General features: G+C 41.7%; 1 protein-coding gene across 1 annotated transcript in view; it reads left to right on the top strand.

The window, feature by feature from the left end:
- LOC137518635 (cadherin-6-like) overlaps nt 1-22,439 on the top strand; it is a 510,593-nt gene that overhangs the window by 460,389 nt on the left and 27,765 nt on the right. Inside the window, exons 9-12 of the mRNA XM_068236737.1 lie at nt 2,626-2,762; nt 9,405-9,526; nt 18,494-18,608; nt 18,689-18,940. Coding sequence (XP_068092838.1) covers nt 2,626-2,762; nt 9,405-9,526; nt 18,494-18,608; nt 18,689-18,940 — 626 coding nt within the window. The remainder of the gene's footprint in view (nt 1-2,625; nt 2,763-9,404; nt 9,527-18,493; nt 18,609-18,688; nt 18,941-22,439) is intronic.

Below are 22,439 nucleotides of genomic sequence, written 5' to 3' on the forward strand. Positions count from 1 at the left end.
TTGAGTCTGTGAGTCTCGTTCTCTTCCTACTCTGACTACATGCTGTTAGTGTAAACAAAGTACAAAAATGCTGCCCCTGTAATCTCTGCCACCTGATGCAAATATTTCACCTTGCTTCATGAGCGAACCGGCCCTGCCTTTATAACAATACCAGTTGCCTCGCAGTCCTACTGATCGGTTTGGCTGCAGTTATGTCTGAAACACACACCTGAAATAAGCATGCAGCTAATCCAGTCAGACTTCAGCTTGAAGCATGTGATCTGCTTGCTAGTTCAGGGTCTATGGCAAAAAGTGTTAGAGGCAGAGGATCAGCAGAACAGCCAGGCAATGTACATTGTTGAAAAGAATAAAATATGTCAGCCCCCATATGTCTCTTACCTTGGGTTCCCTTTAAGGATCAATTTATAGCCCGATATATGTGGATTTTTTAATATGTCCCCAAAAAAATTCAATCGGTTTACTGCTTAACATTGGTTAAAACCTGATCATTCAGGTGTGTTTAGGGCAAAAAACTTCCAGCTGATTTGGTCAGATTGATTAAATGGATAAAGAAAATTAATATGTGTATAGCCACAGCCAACTTTAATCAAAAGTTGTCAGTGGTAGCATGTGGAGAAGTGTCTGGGCATGATGACTACAGCAAGAGTTTCAGGGGATGTCAGAAATTCATCTCCAGTATAGGAGCTTGAAACAAAGGTACTACTCATCACATTTCCTATGAATGAACATGACTGTTTGAGACACATCATCAAATGGGTATCTTGACAGGAAACAAATCTGATATTGAGTAGGTCCTGTCCAGCACTGGGGACCATGGCTATGGAGGTATAATCCTAACTAAGGATGGGCAATGAGATGCAAATAATGTCGAGTTGGTGCAGGATTATGTAAATTATTTATGCAGCTTGAAGATGGACCAATAGCATTTTACCTTAGCAAGATTTGATTGGTTAATTTTCAAGCTGCATACATTTACATACAACATTTGCATAAGCAAACATCAGCTCAAAATTATTTGCATCTCATTAACTATCCCTAATTCTAATAATCATCCAAAAGTATATGTCTTCCATCCACATCATTAGCCTGTACACCCAGCTTGACCAAACTCAAATATTTACGTAAATGGGGGGGAGAAGGAATGTACACTTAGACAACTCTAGTGTGGGCTTGCCAACATTTCAACTTTATCGCTTCTGAGTTCTGAGAACTGGTGAATGTGTCAAGCAACTTGCAGATATGAGAATGGCTGGTATTTCATAACCATGGTTATAGCCTGTGTTTGACGTATTTCACTGTCACTTTTTAGTGCAGTATTTTGTGCGTGCTTTGCATTTACACTGAGTATGTTCTAAATTCTCTGATGAAAAACTGCTTTAAAGAGGAATTCCAGTGAAAATAATGTAATAAAAAAGTGCTTCGTTTTTACAATAAATATGTATAAATGATTTAGTCAGTGTTTGCCCATTGTAAAATCTTTTAAATACCTGATTTACATTCTGACATTTATCACATGGTGATATTTTTACTGCTGGCAGGCAATGTAGCTGCTGCTTGCTTTTTGGCAGTTGGAAAAAGCTGTAAACATCTATTTCCCACAATGCAACAAGGTTCACAGACAGGAAACTGCCAGGACCATGGTCCTCAGAGTTTCTTGTGAGAGGGGTTTCACCACAATATCAGCCAAACAGCGCCCCTCATGATTAGTTTGTGAAAAGGAATAGATTTCATATCTAAAACGGGGTATCAGCTACTGATTAGGATGAAGTTCAATTCTTGGTTATGGTTTCTCTTTAAGTCAAGTAGGTCAGTATATTCTGGAACTCAGAGCTTCTGCGTCACTTTAGGCCTTTCTCACAAGGAGGACATAAGAAAGATGAGAGCTCCATGTCCATCATGACCAGCATTTATAGCTATATTCTTATTTACACATCAACATTATCCCCCATGTATTTTTCTAGATTTGGAAGCCACACTGCAGCTGCGCCTCCAAATAATTAGTAAGTTTGTATGCTTTGCACTCAGTAATAAAGTATTGAATGGGATTAATATGCTGTGCTGCTTCTCCATTTATGAGCAATTGAATGAGAAAAAATAAATCTCCATCAATATAACACAATGGCTTCACTACAACAAAAGTGTGCATAAATCTTATTTCACAGAACTTCATGTATCCCTAATGTTTCTTGTGCTCCTTGGTGGAATTCTTCTTTACAACCTCTTTATATAGCAGTCATGTTCTTTAAAGGACGGAGCTGGAACAGCACAGTCTGTGAGGACAGCTTGCTGTGAATGTAAAAAATTCTTCTGATTTAAGCTTCAGGCAGAGGAGGATTATCCAAGAACTTGTTGTTATGAAGCTGAGGTTTTATTAAAAATGTTTTGACATTTATAGCGTTAGATATTTCCTGATACTAAAACGTTGCTCTTAACAATGTAGTGACATTGCAAGCTTTTTAAGTAATTGTATGCTCTTTTTTGCTGCTATTTTCAAAAAGCAGCTATTTCTAAATGTCATTTCTGATTCAATCTTCTGTATTAATGCTGTTAACACATTCTGGGCAGCGGGGGGGGGGGGGGGGGAGATAAAGGACGGCATTTATTAATCATGGGCTTTGTTTTTAGGTATTCCGTGGATCGACACACAGACATGGATAGGATATTCAACATTGATTCAGGAAATGGATCAATCTTTACATCCAAACCTCTGGATCGTGAGTCGTTGATGTGGCACAATATTACAGTGATAGCGACGGAGATCAGTAAGTCGATTCTAAATACCACCATTGTCCCTGTTGTAATGATGAAGTGGGTTCTTGCTGAGCTGGTGCTGAAACAAGCTCTGGGAAACAGTGGACAGTATGGCTAGATCCGCTGAATGTTAATTACTGTTCAAAAGCTTCTGTTACTGGGAAATAAGGAGCAGACGCAAAATCCAAACACAATAAACCAGACACAGCAGCAGAAAACAATTTATTAGCATTTTGTGTGTTTTCCATTAAATAGCTGAGATAAAACGTAAAATGATTATTTAATGTAGTGTGATTGTGCCCATGCATGATGAGTTTGGTCGGATAATCAAATCTATTCTGTAACAACAACCATTTACTAATTGAACGCTACTATATTCCCAGGCAGGACTCACACAAATGCCTTGCCGTCTTTGCTGGAAGTCACCCAGAGCAAGATTAAAGTTAATGTAATTAGTAGCAACTATGAAGTCAATGTGAAAGGCAGACACAATTACACATGAGGATCTGTTATTGGCAGCTGCACAGGCTTTAAAAATGCAATCTTGAAGACTATCTAGGACAGATTGTCATTGAAGTTTGGAAAACAGTCAGGCATCCAGTAATCACATATTATTTAGGTATCAATTCACAAAACAAGCTTTTGAGTGCAGTAAGTGTTCATTGTGATGATACAAGTTGTGAAGTATAATATTATATGCAAGAAAAAACATAACCCATCTCTACCTGAACACAACTGAATGAGCCATGAGGGAAAAACAATATCAAAAATATTTATTATTAATCATCACAATAAAATCAATAAAAGGTAGGTAGTGGTGGGTCTGAGTGTCAAGGCAGTCGGTAGGACAAAGTGGAAAATATCCACAAGCTATAGCACAAAAGTCCTTGGATAACGGGCAGTGTTATGATGCAATAATTGGTAACAAAACACGTAATAATATCAGTCCACAAGGATGGCATAAATCAACTCCAGGATGCATTCAAAGATAAAGCAAGATGATGTAGTCAGCATAGCCACAGCATAATGCAGGCCGCGTGGCTCAAAACTTGCACAACAGAGGTTGAGAAAGCCAGTTGTGTATAGTCAACACAGTTCAATGTTGTTGCAGGAGGAGCACTTAGCTGACAAATGTGCAAACTATATTACAGGCAGGCGAATCTTAAATGCAGAGACACAGTCAAACATGCCCAGCAATAGTTAAACATCCATAGGAGTGATAATGAGTCTCAATATGAACTGGTATGCAGTCCCAATATGAGGCAAATAAGTTCACTTGTGGGTAGATAAAGCTGAAAAGGAGCTTACATATTCCTGTGCCTGTCGGTAGGGCCTCTTTGCAATGCAGCAGATGTTGGATAGTTGCCCACCGAGCAGGACCCACAGGCTTTCAAAGCAAGATGAGAGGATACTCTTTTTTGTTGCATGAGAGAGTTCTGCTGACTGCCAATGACGTGTCGACCGGTTTTGCTAAAATATTCAGCTCGTCAGGACACAGGACACCGAAAAGTGCATTTGCCCTGATTCCCTGAATGCCAATAGAGCATCCACACCGAGAATGCCCAACCGAATCACCAGAGGGGGTGTGGCTACTGCACTTCACGGCGGACCATCCGATCCAGAAGTCTATCATCGGTGTATGCCCAATGCGCCGGTGCGGTTCGGGAAGTGTAACCTGACAACAACAAAAAATATAATATTATAAACAGGCTTTCTCTTTTCAATAGCTGCTGCTTTCGCTATTGGCTACCTGGCAGTTGGTGGTCAAATACTGATCACCGTCAGGTTTCACTTTTAATCTTAAGATGTGATATGATACTTTTGTTTCAAGTACTACAAAGTATCAAGACAGAACTTACCTTTCTGTTTCTTACCAAGAGGGTTATATTGACCATTGCTGACCATAGGAAGTGCTCACTATTGCACACAGACTATCCAATGAGAACTAATGTACATAGAGAAAATGGAATGACGCTAACTTGTTTATGTACCCTAACTCCGGATGCAATAACATAATGGTGCAGTGATATCTTAGAAAATAACTTAATTATGAGTGAGACACCTGTCCCTATGGCCAGCCAATGTTCTATCATACAGCAGCAACCATTAGCCTGCACAGAATTCAACCTAAAGGAACACATAGGCCGAATATTTTGATCCGACAGCACTAAGCACCTTTGGCACCTGATGGGGGTACCCAGTTACCCAAAAAAGGGCATCATGTCACATCTGAGCATGGCTGTGGCCGGCTCATATTTTACTCAGTACCGGGCCTGCCTTTCCACTGCCCATGCTGAGCTCTAGCATGCCCCCTAGCTGGTGCATTGGAGCAGCTGACTAGTGAATAACTCACCACAGGTCTAAGAAAGCCCTATTTGGGCAGACATTGCTATGTGGTGTCTAGGGGTTACTCTGCTGACTGTACACATCCATTGTTTTATTCTGCCCTATCACTTGCAGATCAGCGTTTTATGTTTATTGCTATCTTAACAATCAAGTTGCCAGCTTGACTAGCCATGTTAAAGAGAAGTTGCTTATCCATAATATAATATGCATAAAATTAAAGCTTTGCATAACCTCATTTTTTTACAGCTCTTAAATAATGGAAAATGCTGTATAGCATAAAGCACTGGGACGTAACACACTTCAGTCAGCTAAGGCTGCCAATAACGACTGCCTCAGGCAATAATCAGGCATGTTTATGGCAGCCTGGGACTTATCCGCCAGGCAGATCTACTCACCCTCGGCAATGCCAGTCTCCTGCTGATCCCATTGTTTGTGCCACTCCCCTGCTGCCTTGTGATGCCACGCATGCGCCGCTCCCCCCCCCACCCAGATAGCAACACAGTGTGGCATCAGCTAATCAGCTGACACGCTTGTGCGCAGCTCGGCCCAGTGGTGTTGCCCGTCGGGGATCAGGTCCTGATGCCCGACGGGCGACATCCAACAACAGTGTGTATGCACCTGTAGAGGTGTCTGCATGTACTTCAACTTTGCTCAGTAAAGGAAATAATGAGGTGTTTCAGAAGATGGTGGTTGACGTCTTATCCGAAATGGATTGGGGATGACCCATGGAACATTGAACATTTTTTTTCTTAGCATCCCATGAGTGAGCCTTAAAAGCAATCTCCTATAGAATGGTTAGACAGCTCTGCAAGAGAAAAGCAAACATTTTTTAGTCAAATTATAGTACCTGGGTGTAGATGTCAACATCAGATGAAAAGAGCATCATGGTGACCTAACAGAATTTAATGTTGTGTACATTGCATAAAGCCCTGCATCTCAGGGGAATATACAAATGTGTGCTTCTGAATAGAAATACATTTATTTTAAGTACCTTAGAATCTAATGGCTGTATTAGAACTTATGGTAGAAGCCTGCATGCTGAGAGATTGCAAGAGCCAAGTTCCCACCAGGTATGATTATGATCAAGCAAATACAGCATCCTGCAGTCACTGGGAAAAAGAACTACAGGGTGGCCCCACTGATGCATAAACATGCAAGCACATAGTTCAGTAATATAATTTACCATAATTCTTCCCACAATGGCCAGTCAATACACGGAAACAGAATTCCAATCAATATCTAACACAGGACTGCTGGGGATTATTTTAAGTGCCTGTATTGGTAAATATATCTGCTCTACTACTGCACTCCTTGGAAACAATGTCAGCAAAATGCATCTAATGTGTTTCAGTGTGTTTCAATTTGATGGAATCACGTTGTAGCTATGTGCATATACATATTTATACAGTATCTCACAAATGTAAGCACACCTTTCACATTTTTGTAAATATATTAATATATCTTTTCACTGAATATATGACATGTTGATACAACGTAAAGTGTACAGCTTGTATATGAATGTAATGATGCTGTCCCATCAAAATAACTCAACACACAGCCATTAATGTCTAAGCCTCTGGCAACAAAAGTGAGTACACCACTAACTGAAGAATGTAAAAATTCTGCCCAGTTAGACATTTTTTCTCCTAGGGATCATGTTACTAAGTTTGGTGTTATCACTGTCCAACTCTCTCATACTAGTCATTGAAAGTTCAATATGGCACCTCATGGCAAAAAACTTTCTTAGGTTATTAAAAAAAGGAATTGTTGCTCTACGTAAAGATGGCCTAGGCTATAAGAAGACTGCCAACCCCATGAAACTGAGCACAATGTCCAAGACCATACAGCGGTTTAACAGGACAGTTTCAACTTAAAACAGGGCTTGCCATGGTCAACCAAATAGGTTGAGCACACAAGCTTAACTTCATATCTAGAGGTTGTGATTTGCAAATAGATGTATGAGTGCTGGCAGCATTGCTGCAGAGGTTGAAGGGATGGGGGGGGGGGGGGGGGGTCAGCCTGTCAGTGCTCAGACCATACGCCGCACACTGCACCAAACTGGTCTACAAGGCTGTCATCCTAGAAGGAAGCCTCTTCTAAAGATAATGCACAAGAAAGCCTGCAGACTGTTTGCTGAAGACATGCAGGCTAAGGACATGGATTACTGGAACCATGTCCTGTGGTCTGAAGAGACCAAGGTAAAATTATTTAAATAAAAAAAATACATATATCCAGGCAGGGCCGGCCCTAGACTTTTTGCCGCCTGAGGCAAAAAATTTTTTGCCTCAGGGGTAGCTGGCAGGATGGGGGTATTGGGCCTAGCGGCGGGGTCCCCCGAACTGCGCTCCCCTCCAGCCTTACATAGAAGAAGCAGCCGCTATTTGTAAGACGCACGGGCGGGGAGGACTCACCTCTTCCCAGCGTGCGCTCCACTGACATCACTTCCTGCAGCGTTGCAGGAAGTGACGTCAGTGGAGCGTACGCTGGATCGAGGAAGAGGTGAGTCCTCCCCGCCCGTGCCTCTTACAAATAGCAGCTGCTTCTATGTAAGGCTGGAGGGGAGCGGAGGACGGGGGACCCAGGCGAGGGAGGGGGGGGTCCGACCCCCTCTCTCCGCCGCTAGGCCCAATACCCCCGTCCTGCCAGCTACCTCTCCAGCTCGGCGGCCGGCTCCCCGCACGGACGGGCGGATGCCGCCCCTGGAAATTTGCCGCCTGAGGCAAAAGTTTCACCCCGCCTCATGAGCGGGCCGGCCCTGTATCCAGGCACATCGCCTCTAGTTAGGACATTATATAAGTTATTAAGGAAAGGGAGGTGCTGAAGGGGGTGTGGCTAGAAAACAGCAAAAATCTATTAACCCTTCGCACTCTCACATGCAAATGTTCAAACAAATGCATTCACAGATTCACTCATCCAGGCACAACTGTTATCCCTACAGCTAAGTTAAAAGCCGGGGTTTTAGTTCACAGAAGAATGCATTCTTATGCTTAGTCACCTATACTGCGCAGAAGTACCCAGGTAAACATAGGTGTCCTAACTCTGGCCCTGTAACATGCATAGAGCAGACATGCAAACACATTCATTGCATCAAACCTATCAATGGATTAGGAGCACACATCCTGACGTCCTCTCCTGGGATAGACAGTGCATCTTACCAATCGCACAAGGGAGCTAACGTTATGTGTGCATGTGCACCATGCACATACACCACCATAAGCTGTGTGCATGCTGACAAACACATACAGGGGAAGGAGGGAGTGCACTGAATTAGACCCTACCCACAGGGGTCAGTAACAAGAAAAAAATACATAGAAGGTAAAATTATTTGGTTCAGATGGTAAGGAGTGAAAAAACAAGTGTGTCTTGCCTACAGTCAAGCATGGTGGTGGGAGTGTAATGATTTGTGGCTGCATCAGTGCTGGCGGCACTGTGCAGTTAAAGTTAACTAAGGGAACCATGAATGCCAACATGCACTGTGAAATACTGAAGCAGAGCATGATCTGAAACTGGGCCACAGGGCAGTATTCCAACATCATAACAACCCAAAACACACCTCCAAGATGACTACTGCCATAGTAAAGAAACTGAGAGTAAAGCATGTCTCCCGACCTAAACTCTATTGAGCATCTGTGGGGCATCATCAAATTGAAGGTGGAGGAGCACAAGGTCTCTAATGTCTGCCAGCTTCTTTATCTTGCCATGGAGGACTGCAAGAGGATCCAGTGGCAACCTGTGAAGCTTTAGTGATCTCCATGCCCAAGAGAGATGAGGCAGTGCTGGAGACTAACGGTGGGCTCACAAAATATTGACACTGTAGGCACAATTGTGAAATTCATCACTTACTTACTTTAGTTGCCAGTAGTTTAGACATTAATTACTGTGTGTTTAGTTATTTTGATGGGACAGCTACTACAACAAACTACTAATAATAATCTACAATGTATTGTATCACAGTGTCACATCTTCAGTGTTGTGCCATACAAAAATATAATATTTTCAAAAATATGAGGTGTACTCTCTATAATATATATGTATTTGCTTTATTTCTTCTCTTTATAAGTATGATGTCAAGCTACAATCACTCAGTGGCTTCAATTTTCTGCTTGGGAAAAAAGCTTGAAAATTGGTGATACACAGCTTGTGTTCTTCTAATTAGGCGTTTGATTGTCAGATTCAAAGACTCACAGGCACAGTGAAAAAAAAGATCTTTTCCAAAATGAAGCACTTAGCAGCTGTCTTCAGGTCTCTGTGCAGTTCACCCCATACCACTATGTTACACAGTCAGTTTTCTTGTATGTTTATTACAGATAATCCTAAGGAAATCAGCCGTGTTCCTGTGCATATCAAGGTCCTCGATGTGAATGATAATGCCCCAGAGTTTGCTATGGTGTATGAAATATTTGTCTGTGAAAACACAAGAGCAGACCAGGTGTGTATATGTTTTCTCCTGCCACTGTCGCTGACCATTGTAGCTGGTCTGAAGAGTTTTTATTGCTAGACATCTGCCTTGTAGACAGCTTCATACCAGATGCTTCATACCACACAATTACGCTTGCTTGCCAACACTCATTTATAAAGGATAAAACAGTAATAGTAGCAGTAATAATAAACACAATAAAGAAAAAGAAGGGAAATGCATCCACATTAAGTTACCCTCTCCCAGTAATATAAGAGACAATTTAATCTTAAAGCACCTGGTATAGATACAATTGAGTTGTTATCTTCATCTGTCATATGTAAGGGAAAGGGGGAAGTTTTAGAACTCAGTCAATAAATAGCTCAGGACTCCAGTGGAACTGCAAACAAATTTCAATCAAACAAAGTTCAATCCTGGCTCTGGCTAACAGTAAAACAACACAATGTTCCCTATGCTTGAATTGGTGTCACAGAAGCTCCAAAATCATTGAATCATGACTAGCAATAACCAACTACTGACCTGGCGCTCCTGTCAGTCTACTAAAAACCTTCACCATAGAACTACATTTTTCAAATAGCTGACCATCCTGAGAGTAAAGTCAAAATAATGCTGTGTACACACGCTACAGGACAGAGACAGCAGATACTGACAAGCTTGGCCGAGAATCTAGCACGTGTATAGCAGCCCACAATGCCCCCCGATGCTTTGGCCAGCAATCAGTCTGGTGGTGACTCGGTGACTTGGGTGTATGAGGCTTACACATGTATGAAGAATATGGGCTTGATTCACAAAGCCGTGCAAACTGTTTAGCACGGGTGTGCTAAACAGTTAGCACGTGAAGTGCCGTTCGCAGACTTTTGTGCGAATCGCGGCAAATTGCGAGCGCAAAAGTCCGCGAACGGTACTTCACGTGCTAACGGTTTAGCACACCCGTGCTAAACAGTTTGCACGGCTTTGTGAATCAAGCCCTATGTGTGTAATGTTCTCCCCAGAAATGTTTTCTAGCTGGGTGGCATGAAAAAGTATCTGGAAGGGGAATGCAGATGGGGGGTGGGGGGGGGGGTTAGATATCAGCAGATCATCATGTGATTTGACAAATGGACTTTCACATAGTAGGGAAGTGATTTTTATACATTATTGAAAAAAGGTCTGATTTAGCTAGCAAAATGCAAGGTATTGGTATTTGTCGTAGTTTCCAAATTGCTTGTCTAGAACTTATAGGAGCAGCTTCAACAGCTACAGCGGTGCCCAGGCCTGAGGGGGCTCAACTACCCACCTTCTCTCCTTTCCAATATGGGCCCACCCTCCATAACGGATATTGTTGTGGCCTCACTTGGTATGGACAAAGGGAGTCATGATGGGCACACTGGCATAGGAGGGGATCATGGTGGCCACACTTGATATATGACCCCTGGAAAATAAGCTCCCAGGCCATGGGGTTAACCATGAATTAGAAGGGGGGGAGCTATCAAAATTTCACCGGGGGGTGGGGGGGCGTTAACTCCATGCTTATAGTGACCCATGCAGGAGACCCATGAGAACTGCACAGCTCAGAAACCACCTCTTGCTTGTGAGTCCCATAGTTAATCACACGGGACTTAATATATAATACTTCTTGCTTGTGAATTCCATAGTTAGTTGCATAGTGCTTAATATATATGCTTTCTATTGTATCTGGATATGTCCTGAATAAATGTATGGATTGTGGAGACATTGGTGCGGACCTTCCTTCTCTACTCTGCTTAATATATAAGAAGTGCCCTAGAAGGCTGGAGAAAAATGGAGGACCTAGGTGATTAAGCAAAACTGATCTGGATTTAATAAAAATGTTACAACTCTCACCTGGGATATAGTAGACCCAGCAAGGATTAGGTAATTAAAATAGCTGTTCTACAGTTGTGGGCACATGCATATGCTTACAGTGAAGGAACCATGTAATCAAGGGTTTCTTTGAGTTATTACACTTCATTCTCACGGTTGACTACCAATTCTGTAATCTTTGGGCATGTATCACTGTGGTCTGCTATGACCCAAGTGAGATTTGACAACTTTTGCAGCCTAATTTGCTGACAGTTTTGCTAGATTGCTTAGTTTCTGTACTTTTGTCTGGTATTCCCCATACCTAGAGAACCTTCACAAACCAGACCTACAGTCACTGCGGAAGTCTTTGTCTTCTATGCTATCATAATACTACTATAATCTAGTACAGTATATGCAGGCCAAGTAAAAGAAAACAGCACATTTGCACTTAGTCATAGGATATAAATTATCGGTGGCTCTCGGTGTGAAGTTTTGCTACAATTATTGCTCTTATGATTATAGTTTAAATAAAATAAAAAATAGAGATAATTGCAAGCAGCATAAAAATTTGCATATGAATGGTTTGAATTACATTAAACTAGTGCCGTGAACATTGTTTTTTAGCCTTTGTAAAGCCTAATGTAAGTTGATAATGTGCCACCATATTAACGGGATCAAAGATAATCATATGGTTGGGTTTTTTTATATCTAGTTGTCATTAGTTGCAGATAATAGTGTTGGATATTGTTATTTACATCCATTATGGTTTGCTCTCAAAACAATGCTCATTCTGAATGGCCCTATATGGCCAATTATTGCATGATTACAATCTACACCGAATGCTTTGGGAAACATTTTTTACACCTAGATTTACTTATGAAAGCCATTGTAATAGAAATTGTTAGACTTAAAATATTAGCCATAAAGCACTAAAATGTCCAAGACAAAAATCACCTGCAGACATGCTGTACAATTGCCATCCTTTTACGTTCGGTATTTGTCATCTTTCACCTCTACCTTCCCTCTGAGTTCCATACATGCTGTCATGGCATGCGGAGAGGGAGGATGCAAGCTATTTTGTGGCACAGCAGTAGAGGAGTCTGGGTAAATCATCTCACAATGTCATAGATCTTTTCTAAAACACCACACTGACAGTTCAAATATTACATTTGTTCTGTAATTAGGAGCTTTCATCTTAAAATTTTCTTTTTTTTTTCGGGGCTAATCAAGTTGTAATTTCATTTCAAGCATTTATAATTCTCTGACTGATGACTAAATCTGGGAGTTTGTAAAGTTTCACACACTGCATTTTTACATGAAATATTCTAATGTTCATTTTTTAATAGGTTAGACATTCTTCAATAATATGCAATGAAGGTGTATCTCTATTGCAATGTACTGTATATAAAACAGGGGCTGAACCAGTGTCAGTTTATTCAGAATGTAGAAAATGCAGTGGCTTAGAGTAGAGATGCTTGCAAGTGATGTAATGTTTGCAATGACTAAACAGAGTCACTATCTTTGCATTTTAAGCCGTCTGGCTTGGGCCAGTGTAGCAAAGTCAGATTTAATATTAAGCACTTGAGAAGAAATACTATGAGTGGCACATCAGAGCAGGCAGAACGTAGCATGCAATATTTTCCTGATGTATATTTAATCTCTTACCCCTGCAACTGCCAGACCTCTGTGCTGAAATCAAGCAGCATGAGAGTGGGGATGTTGCTGTTCAGTTGTTCAGAGCACACGGCAGGAATCTCACTGCTGCCTGTCCCATCCCAGCTTCTGCTAGTAGAAGCTCAGATAGTAATCTTTCTACAGGTATCTCAAATTCGAGGAAGGCTATTATCAAAGCTTCATTTTAGAGGGGCATGGAACTTGCAAAGAGCATGTGTGTTTGGATTCTGCATATAAGTACTGTAACTGGCTTATGACTTCATTATTCTTCTAGTTATTCTTAAAGGATTATTGCACTTTTGGAACAAATTATGGCATGCAAGCTATCACTAGAAATACACATTTTCTGTCCATTATGTTAATAATGCAACTGGCATACTTGCATAGTTTTATTACTGGGTTGTTTTTTTTTTTGGGGGGGGGGGGTTAATGTTTTTTTTGGGGGAAGGGTGCTTTTTCTGCACTCTGCCACACATCTCCATACTGCTCCGACACTGTTACAGGTTGGCCACAATCCCCTAGTCTAACTAGAAGAATCTGCCCACCAACAACATTGTTAGAAGGCAACTCACACTCCCAAATTACATATATTTTCAAGTAACTGGAAAAAGGACACAGTGGCCCATATGCAACTAGCTTTTTATTGTATTTATAAAGTGCCAACATATTACGCAGCGCTGGACATTAGTTTAGGTTACAGACAATATTTAGGGGTGACATACAGCAAAATGACAATACATGAATACAAGAAAGACCAGATCATGCAGCACAGTATGAGTACAAGGTAATGCTTAGTCACTGGAGGGGAGCATGGAGGTTAGGCAAGTTAGGTTCACTCAGATGCATAGCATGGGTTCACAGTAAGGGAGGTGCATGATCAGGTAGGACACAAAAGGAGGAGGACCCTGCCCAAAGGCTTACAATCTAGAGGGAATGGTAAGGACACGAAAGGTAGGGGACCAGAGTTCAGCTGTGGGTTTAGAGCACTTGTGAGGGGTAGTAGGCCAGAGTAAAAGGGGAATTTTGAAGGCCTTCTTGAAGATGTTGAAGGAGGGGGCTGCCCTAATGGGTGGAGGTAGGGAGTTCCATCATAGTGTTGGAGCAGCTCTTGAGAAGTCCTGGAGGCATGCATGGGACTGGGTGATGCGGGGGGGGGGGGGCGGTTTTGTTATACTGCCTCTGCATCTGTTGTTATACTGCCTCTGCTTGCCCTGAGTCTGCCCTGAATCTGTCTATTAGTCTTTCTTAACAATTTATGAAATTGCTACAGTGTAGAAGAACTTCAAGAAACTTTACACAAGCCACGCTTTGTGATTCTGACATCCAGCGCATAGACATCTCAAAAACCTAAGGTATTCAGAGAAAGCCTTGTTTTTTCCAATCGCTCAGCTTCTGGCTTGGGGGTAGGGCTCACTGCTTTTGCTAAGTCTCCATTAACATCACACAATCCCTCTCTCTTATCGTTTTCTTATCACCTCTTCAAAGTAGGTGGTATGTTCCGTGCCATTACTGCCTGCTCTAATCTTTATAAATTGACATTTACTGACATGTGTTGAGGTAATTACTGCACAAGTCGGTAATTTACCTCACTGCTTGGGAATTTCAGCTTTTCATGTGGTAACTGCTTTTATGAATTGACATTTTCCTAAATGCTCAGTAAACTCAGCTGTTTTCTGCATTACCGTATGCGGTAATCCTTTATGAATGATAGCCTGGGAAAAAGGTACCATTGAACTTATTTTTGAGTATTTTCTTGCTTGCTGGTGGTTTAAAAAGCATTTAATTGGCAAGTTGTTAAAATATCACCTAGGAGAAATGTCCGGAGAAAAAAAAACCCTAAACCCTATAGCTGATTGATAATAATACAAAAATGAAAATTATCACCATGAGAAACACTATTGTTTAAAATAGGAAAATGTATGAATTTGTTTCTAATTCGATAAAGTCAACACATTTCAAAAAAGTTGGTAGTGGGAAATGTCAACCACTATGCTGTATCATTGCTCCTTTTAACAAGAATCAGTAAACGCTTAGGAAATGAGGAGACCAACTGCTGTAGTTTTGAAAGCGAAATGTTGTCCCATTCTTGCTCTATATAGGAATTCAGCTGCTCAACAGTTCAGGTCTCCATTGTCATACATTTCGTTTCATAATTTGCCAACTGTTGAGTGACAGGCACTGCAGGCAGGAACTCTTTTAGGTTTACTTTCACATTTTGATTCATTGGAACACAGAACAGGTTTTCACTTTGCCTCAGTCCATCTTGAATGAGTTCAGGCCCAGAGAAACTGCAATCGTTCCACATAATGTTTATATACCATTTCTTATTTGCTTGGTAGTGTTTTAACTTGTATTTGAATATATAGTGACAAACTATGTTTACAGACAATGTTTACTGAAGGGTTTCTGTATCAATGCACTTATTTTCACTACAGAATTGTGTCTGTTGTAATGAAGTGCCACTGGAGGACGCAGAAATCCCAATTTTCCAGCAGTGGCTTTTGGCCTTATCCCTTTTGTACAGAGGTCTTCTGCATTTTGTAAGAAGTTCATGCACTGCAGATCATAAAATCTTTAAATTCTTTACAATTTTATGTTGAAGACCATCATTCCTAAATATTTGCACTATTTTTCCACAGAATATTTTAGGGCCGGTTCACATGGGCGGCAGGCAGCGTTGGGGCGGCCAGGAAGTTGCGTCGTCCTGTGACGTCTCGTTCGGTGGCGGCAGTATGGAGATCGTCGCCATCGGCGTTTCTCGTCCCCGCAAGGGGGACATGTAGCCGCGCCGGCTAGCCGTCCCTGGACGTTGCATGCGACTTCTAGGGACGGCCGAAACGATGCGTTAAATCGGGATCAGAATGCCGCGTTTATGCAATCGACGGTAATCGACGGCAACCGCGCAATGCTAAACGCTCCTATTCACTTGAATGGGAGAGTTTAGCCGATGGGTCCCGAACGCTTGACAGTAGACGCCGACAAGCGTCCGTGTGAACCGGCCCTAAAAGAGTGATTTACCGCCCCCTCATATTTTATCTTGCACCACTGAGTCCTCAGTTCAAATCATCTCAACCAGGGAATCTGCATGGAGTTTGTATGTTCTACCCATGTCTCTGTTAATTGGCTTTCCCCTGAAATTGACCCTACACTACGGCGACATATGACTATGGTAGAAATTAGATTGTAAACCCATCTGAGAGACAGTTAGTGACAAGACTATATACTCTGTACAGCTCTGCAGAAGATGCTGGCACTATAATAATAATAATAATAATAATGAGATGTTTTGTTTTAGCATTACACACATTTTTTAGACATTTGTAGCCACTGTCTCCTTCTTTTTTTTTTAAATATGTTGTTGGCATCAAATTCAAAGTAAGCACACAGTATTCTTGAAACAACAACATATCCCAGCATTTTTTGGAAATGTGGTTATATTATCCATTTTTTAATGATGACACTTTTACAGTAGCTTGCCATGAGCAGGTTACATTACTAACAGTTCCTCAATGTCCTAGTGAGGATAACAATTATTTTTTTTAAAAAATCTGCAAAACGCTAGAGGTTTTTGAAAAAGGAAAAAAAAAACAAAAAAAAACTATTTATCATTTGCTAATGCTGTTAACAATTGTCTCCACATTTATTCAGTGGTTACATGATCTGCAGCATCAGTGGTAGCTATTCTTTTATGGGAGACTTTTGCACCGCTCTCTTAGCATACATTATATGGTTTGACTCCAGTAGAACTCTGTAAAGTTTCTATTGGCTGAGTTTTCAATGCTCTCGGACGCTCCAGTTCTGAGTGCCTGTATGAGTAATGCAGGACCAGTTCTAGCCATAATGGGGCCCTGGGCAAGAATAACATGGGACCCCCTGACCTGGCCCACAACCCTTAAACCTTCCCCCAACCTCCTACAATTTAATGTAGCATTAGGTGGCCACTTTCTTCCTCGCTCCACCCACATGTAACATGCCACGGGTCACAGAGGGGGCCTGCAAAGATTAAGACTGGAAGTGCACAGACTAAAGAAAGAGTGCATTGGCTAGGCAGGGGCCTTGGGGGAACACTATTCACTTGGGGAGAGCCCTGAGGGGGCCTTCAGCTGACTCTGGGGTCCTGGAGTAATGTGTTTTATATTTGTAATGCATATCGAATTTTATAACAAAAATATCTTGTTTTTTTTAAATAGCTGTCAGTCTGTGGAGAATTTATTTCTTATGTCGCTTGGGGTAGGTTTAGCCTGAGGGGGGAGTAGCATAGCCGGCCTTTGACCTGAGCGACCAGAGCGGTCGCTCAGGGCGCCGGCTTCCAAGGGGGCGCCTATAGCTGGCTACCTATACCGAGGGCACCTACACCTGATTTCCTATACTGGGGGCACCTAATGTTGCCTACCTTTACTGAGGGCACCAACACCTGGCTACCTATACTGGAGGCACCTATGCCTGGCTACCTATGGGGGCGATGGAGACCTTCAACTGACTTCCTATAGTGGGGGCACCTATGCTTGGCAACCTATATTGAGGGCACCTACACATGAGATCCTATACTGGAGGCACCTATATCTGGCTACCTACCTATACTGAGTCTGAGGGTGTTTTTTATTTGGGGGGGCGCACTGCTGCTATAACGCATGGTGCAAATTGTCGGTGCTGTGCGATCATTCTAAATGAGGGGGGAGTAACTGTCTTACTGATTTTTTTTATTAATATTCCAGAAAGGTTCTAGCCTTAATATTTAGTTGTATTCAGGATAATGCACTCTTTCTATCCATTCATGGTTATTAATAGTATTTTTTCTATTATACATATGTGATGTGTCACGGAGATCTGAGCATTTGTGTCACTACGTCAAAAAGGTTGGGAACTACTGTCCTACGCGCGCGCGCACACACACACACACGGGAAGAGGATAAGGGGTGGGGGGAGGGCGCAAAAATCAGGTTTCGCTCAGGGCGCTGTGAAACCTAAAGCCGGCCCTGGGGAGGAGAAAGTGTTCAGCAACTGGAAGACTGCAGCAAAGAGACCAAGATCAATCAACTGCAGTGCCAGATATTTTACATGTTTTGGGTTTTTTATTTTGTACAAAAATAATGTTTTGAATAAATGTATTTATGCCTTGAAAATATAAAATACATTCCCAATAAATGTACTCATAAAAACAGTTCTGGAACGTGTGCTTAAATTCTCCCTATTTGTAAACACTTTCATCATTATTTGTTGATTTTCACTCAACCCCAATTCCTACTTTTATTTAAAAGGTAATTATGCAAGGACTAGAGCAGATATCATAATTACAGGAGATAAACACCCCTAAACTGTGCCTATCTTCCCTGAAATAAACACAAGGGATAATGCCATTCATTCTCAATATGGAAAGTGCAATTTCTGTATAACCATTAGAAATCACTAGCTATAGCAATGCGAAATTGAAAAAAAAGTGTTTTAATGATAATTTATATATTTTGTCTTATTTGCCACTGACCCATATTAATACGTTTATTACAGGCAATACACACTGTAAGTGCTGTTGATAAGGATGATTCTTTCAATGGACTAAAGTTTTCCTATTCTTTAGCTGCACCAAGTCACAGTGTCAACTTTACAGTCAAAAACAACAACGGTATGTATATGCAAGAAAACATCATTTGCTTGCTGCATGTGTAGCGAAACTGTTTCTAACCTGATATATTTAAATTTCAGATAATACAGCTAGCATATACACCAGAAGAAATGGTTACAGCCGCCATGAGATGAATACATACCTCTTACCTGTGGTTATTTCTGATTTTGGATACCCTGTGCTGAGTAGTACTGGTACCCTGACTATACGTGTGTGTGCCTGTGACCACAAGGGCATCATGCAGTCCTGTACTGCAGAAGCTCTAAGCCACCCCACTGGTCTGAGCACAGGAGCGCTGATTGCCATTCTCCTCTGCATTATTATACTGCTAGGTAAGCAAACAGAACCCCATTCTTTACTTTCTTACCTACTAATTTATGTTTGAATGAGATATTCAGCAGTTGGAAAGCAAATACAGAGAGTTTACCTGTTGTATGGCGACTAAGCCCACATCTTAACATTTGTCAGAAGCTGTCATTTTGCAGCTAATAAACAATGCTTCCCACAGAGTTGCTATTGTTACATGTCCACATTTTTTGTAGGATAAGCAAAGAATAAAAAATATGTTGTAGTTCAGCACTGTCATCTTAAAACCTAACTATATTATTGAAGTTCATTGAAAATATTGTTATGCAAAAAATGGCAAGCATCCAGAAATATTGCATGACTTTCCAGTGTATCTCAGTACTATAAATGGAATTCATGAGAGCAAGGGAAGGCAAAAACACATTTTCTTCATATAATTCCTATGAGAGAGCAATAAAATACTAACATCTAGTATGGTCAGTGAAATGCAAGTAATTCCGAGTTGATGCAAGATAACGCACACTTTGTATGCAAATTTAAAGGAAACCTGAGATGTCAAAATTGGGTGTATTTATATTTTCCTGAGGCTTCTTCCAGCGCCATGAGGTGCAGAGGCTTTCTCGCTGTCCTATCCAGCTGCTCCGTTCTTTTAATATCCCCTCTGATAATCTGGCTGGCGGCGCTCTGCTGTGCATGCGCAGCCTAGCTACGCCCGCAGCCAGGCGCAGAACACTCTCGGGCACGGGAGCACCGCAGGGGTGTGTGATGGCGCCAGTGGCCAGATTACCGGGAGGAATTACCAGAAAGGAATGCAAGGGATCCCACACACCTGATGGGGCTGGAGGAAGCTCCAGGTAAGTACAAATACACCCAATTTTGACAACTCAGGTACACTTTAAGCAGCTTGAAAATGGACCCATCGAGTTTCTCCTGGATTCGAATGGTCCATTTTCAAGCTGGATATACTTGTATAAAAATTTAAACAATTTGGAATTATTTGCATCACATTGGTCATCCCTATTAAGCTTTTACTGAAATAATATTCATAAGCTATAGCTGGGGTTAATTGGGCAGGGGTGGGGGTTTGGTTTGTACTTAATAATTAGTACAAGTCCTTTTGTGGCAGATGTGGCTCCCCATACATTTGTAATACTTACCATCAGTAAATGTGCAATGGAGCACTAGTGACACCAACTTAGCTATATGCCTTGCTCAGCAATTTTCACCTGACAGATTGTATTTTTAATGTTTTCATACATAAACCTGCTAATATTTCCTATTCAGTTTAGTCTGCTGCCAGCTGTGATTTCCTAGACATACCACAATATGATTCCCTGGAGCCATGGTAACTGTTGGGTGGCTGGAATGGCTAGAGGCCCATATGCAATTCACTTTTTCTCCTGAGTTTTCTCCTAGGTGATATTATCACAAATTGTCAGAAAATGCATTTTAAGCCACCAGCAAGCAAGAAAATACTCTAAAGAAATGTGATTGTACTTTTTCACCTACTTTTCAGTACTTTTTCAATTGTAAAATACTGAAAAGTTAGTTTAAAAGAGAAGATGAAAATGATCTCCTTGTAAAAAAATTCAGGGGTAAAAAGTTAAGTGCATATGGGCCACCGTGGTTCATGGCCCATATGCAATTAGATTTGTCTCCTGACTTTTCTCCTAGGTGATATTTTCACAACTTGTCAATGAAATGCCTTTTAAACCTCAAGCAAGCAAGAAAATACTCAAAATAATTTCGATAGTCATTCATCACTGCTTTTTGGTGCTTTTTCAATTGTAAAGTAAAACTATTTTAAAAAGAAGATGAACAATTATCTCCTAGGAGAAAACGCAGGAGAAAAAGTTAATTGCCTATGGAGCCGTATCTCCATTTGCTTCTGCAGTGAGTGTTCAGATGGGTAAGATTTTACTTAAGGTATTCTAGTTTTTGGAACCTTAAAGAGATTCTGTAACAAATAAAAATCCCCTGGGGGGTACTCAACTCGGGAAGGGGAAGCCTTAGGGTCCCAATGAGGCATCCCCCATCCCTGTAGCTGCAGGCAGTCCAGCACTGGCTCCCCCAAAGTGTCCCGGAATCCTCCTCCGATAAGCCTGATAAGCGCTGATGTATTTACCTTCCCTGGCTCCAGCGGGGGTGCTGTTGCGGCTCTCAGCACAGAGATAGGCGGAAATAGCCGATCTCCGTCGGGTCCGATCTACTACACAGGCGCAGGAGACTTGCGCCTGCGCAGTAGAGTGGACAGACAGCGATAGGCTATTTACGCCTATCGCCGAGTGGAGAGCTGATACTGCACCTGCGCTGGAGCCGGAAAGGTAAATATTTACATCCCCACTGTACGGAGGAGCACAGCGAGACGGCCGTGGGACACAGGAGGACAAGGGAAGGCTCTATCAGATCCGGAAGCTTCCCCCACCCGAAGTGAGTACCCCCCAGTGGAATTTTTTTAGTTACAGGTTTTCTTTAAAGAGATGTAATATAGAAAATATTGTATTTTGTTACCTTTTTAGTCCATTGCCATATTTAAGTCTATCAAAGCAAAAGGATATTGGTATCACTTTACACAATGCGTTGTTATGAATGATTGCTATAAAATATGAGAAACTTATGAAAACCCAATTATATATATTTTTCAAAACACCCCCTTTGTCGTGAAAATTGACACAACAGTAGACTGTGGAGGGCAATTATCTTTCCAAACAGGAACATTTTGAATGAAAGGAGACAATATATTCTGAAGTTTCCTGTGTGCTACAACGTCACTGTCTTTTCCCTAATTTCCGTATCGTTCCGTACCTCCTCCATAGTGCTCCCTGTACTACTGAACAGAGCCCTGTGGAACTGTGGAGTTTCCCAAATTTTGCTGTACTTCCTTATTTGGAACTCCCTGGAGCAGAGTAGAATCCTATTGGTGACATCAAATAGTGCTGCTGAGTGGGTATGATCTCAAACTATGCAACCTTACCATCTTTTTAGTACAGTGACCCACTGCAGGGTCATATCAATTCATTTCGGCATATAGGCACTGTTTGCCTTGTCAAGGGAAGCAGAAGAGATCTGCAAATAGTTCTGAAAACTGTCCTCCACACGCTTTACTGATAAATATTTAGGTTTAATGCCTTGTTAAAGCAATCCAGAGCCCAGGAAATAATGATAAAAAAATACTACCTAATCTGGGGGACTAGCCGGATCAAGTAGAGCCTCTTACCACCCCTCCCCACTAATTCTAAACCAAATTATCCTTTAATTTTGGTTCTGAAAAAAAAATGCCCACGACCCCGCTGCAGCTTGCCTCTCACTTCTCACACAGTAGAGAGGAGGGGGAGAGCTGTGGAGGAGTGGGATAGAGGCTTGGGGGGGGGGGGGATAGAGGCTGGGGAGAGGCACATAGCGGCAGGAAAGAGGCTTGAGGAGGAGGGGAAGGGATGTTTTGCAAGCGTGTCTCTCCTGCTAGAAACTCCCCTTCCCCCTGTTAGCTGCGGGCAATCGGTTGTCGGCAATTTAGGGGGTCTGCAG

The sequence above is a fragment of the Hyperolius riggenbachi genome, chromosome 5 (genome assembly GCF_040937935.1).
Source record: "Hyperolius riggenbachi isolate aHypRig1 chromosome 5, aHypRig1.pri, whole genome shotgun sequence".
Taxonomy (NCBI): domain Eukaryota; kingdom Metazoa; phylum Chordata; class Amphibia; order Anura; family Hyperoliidae; genus Hyperolius; species Hyperolius riggenbachi.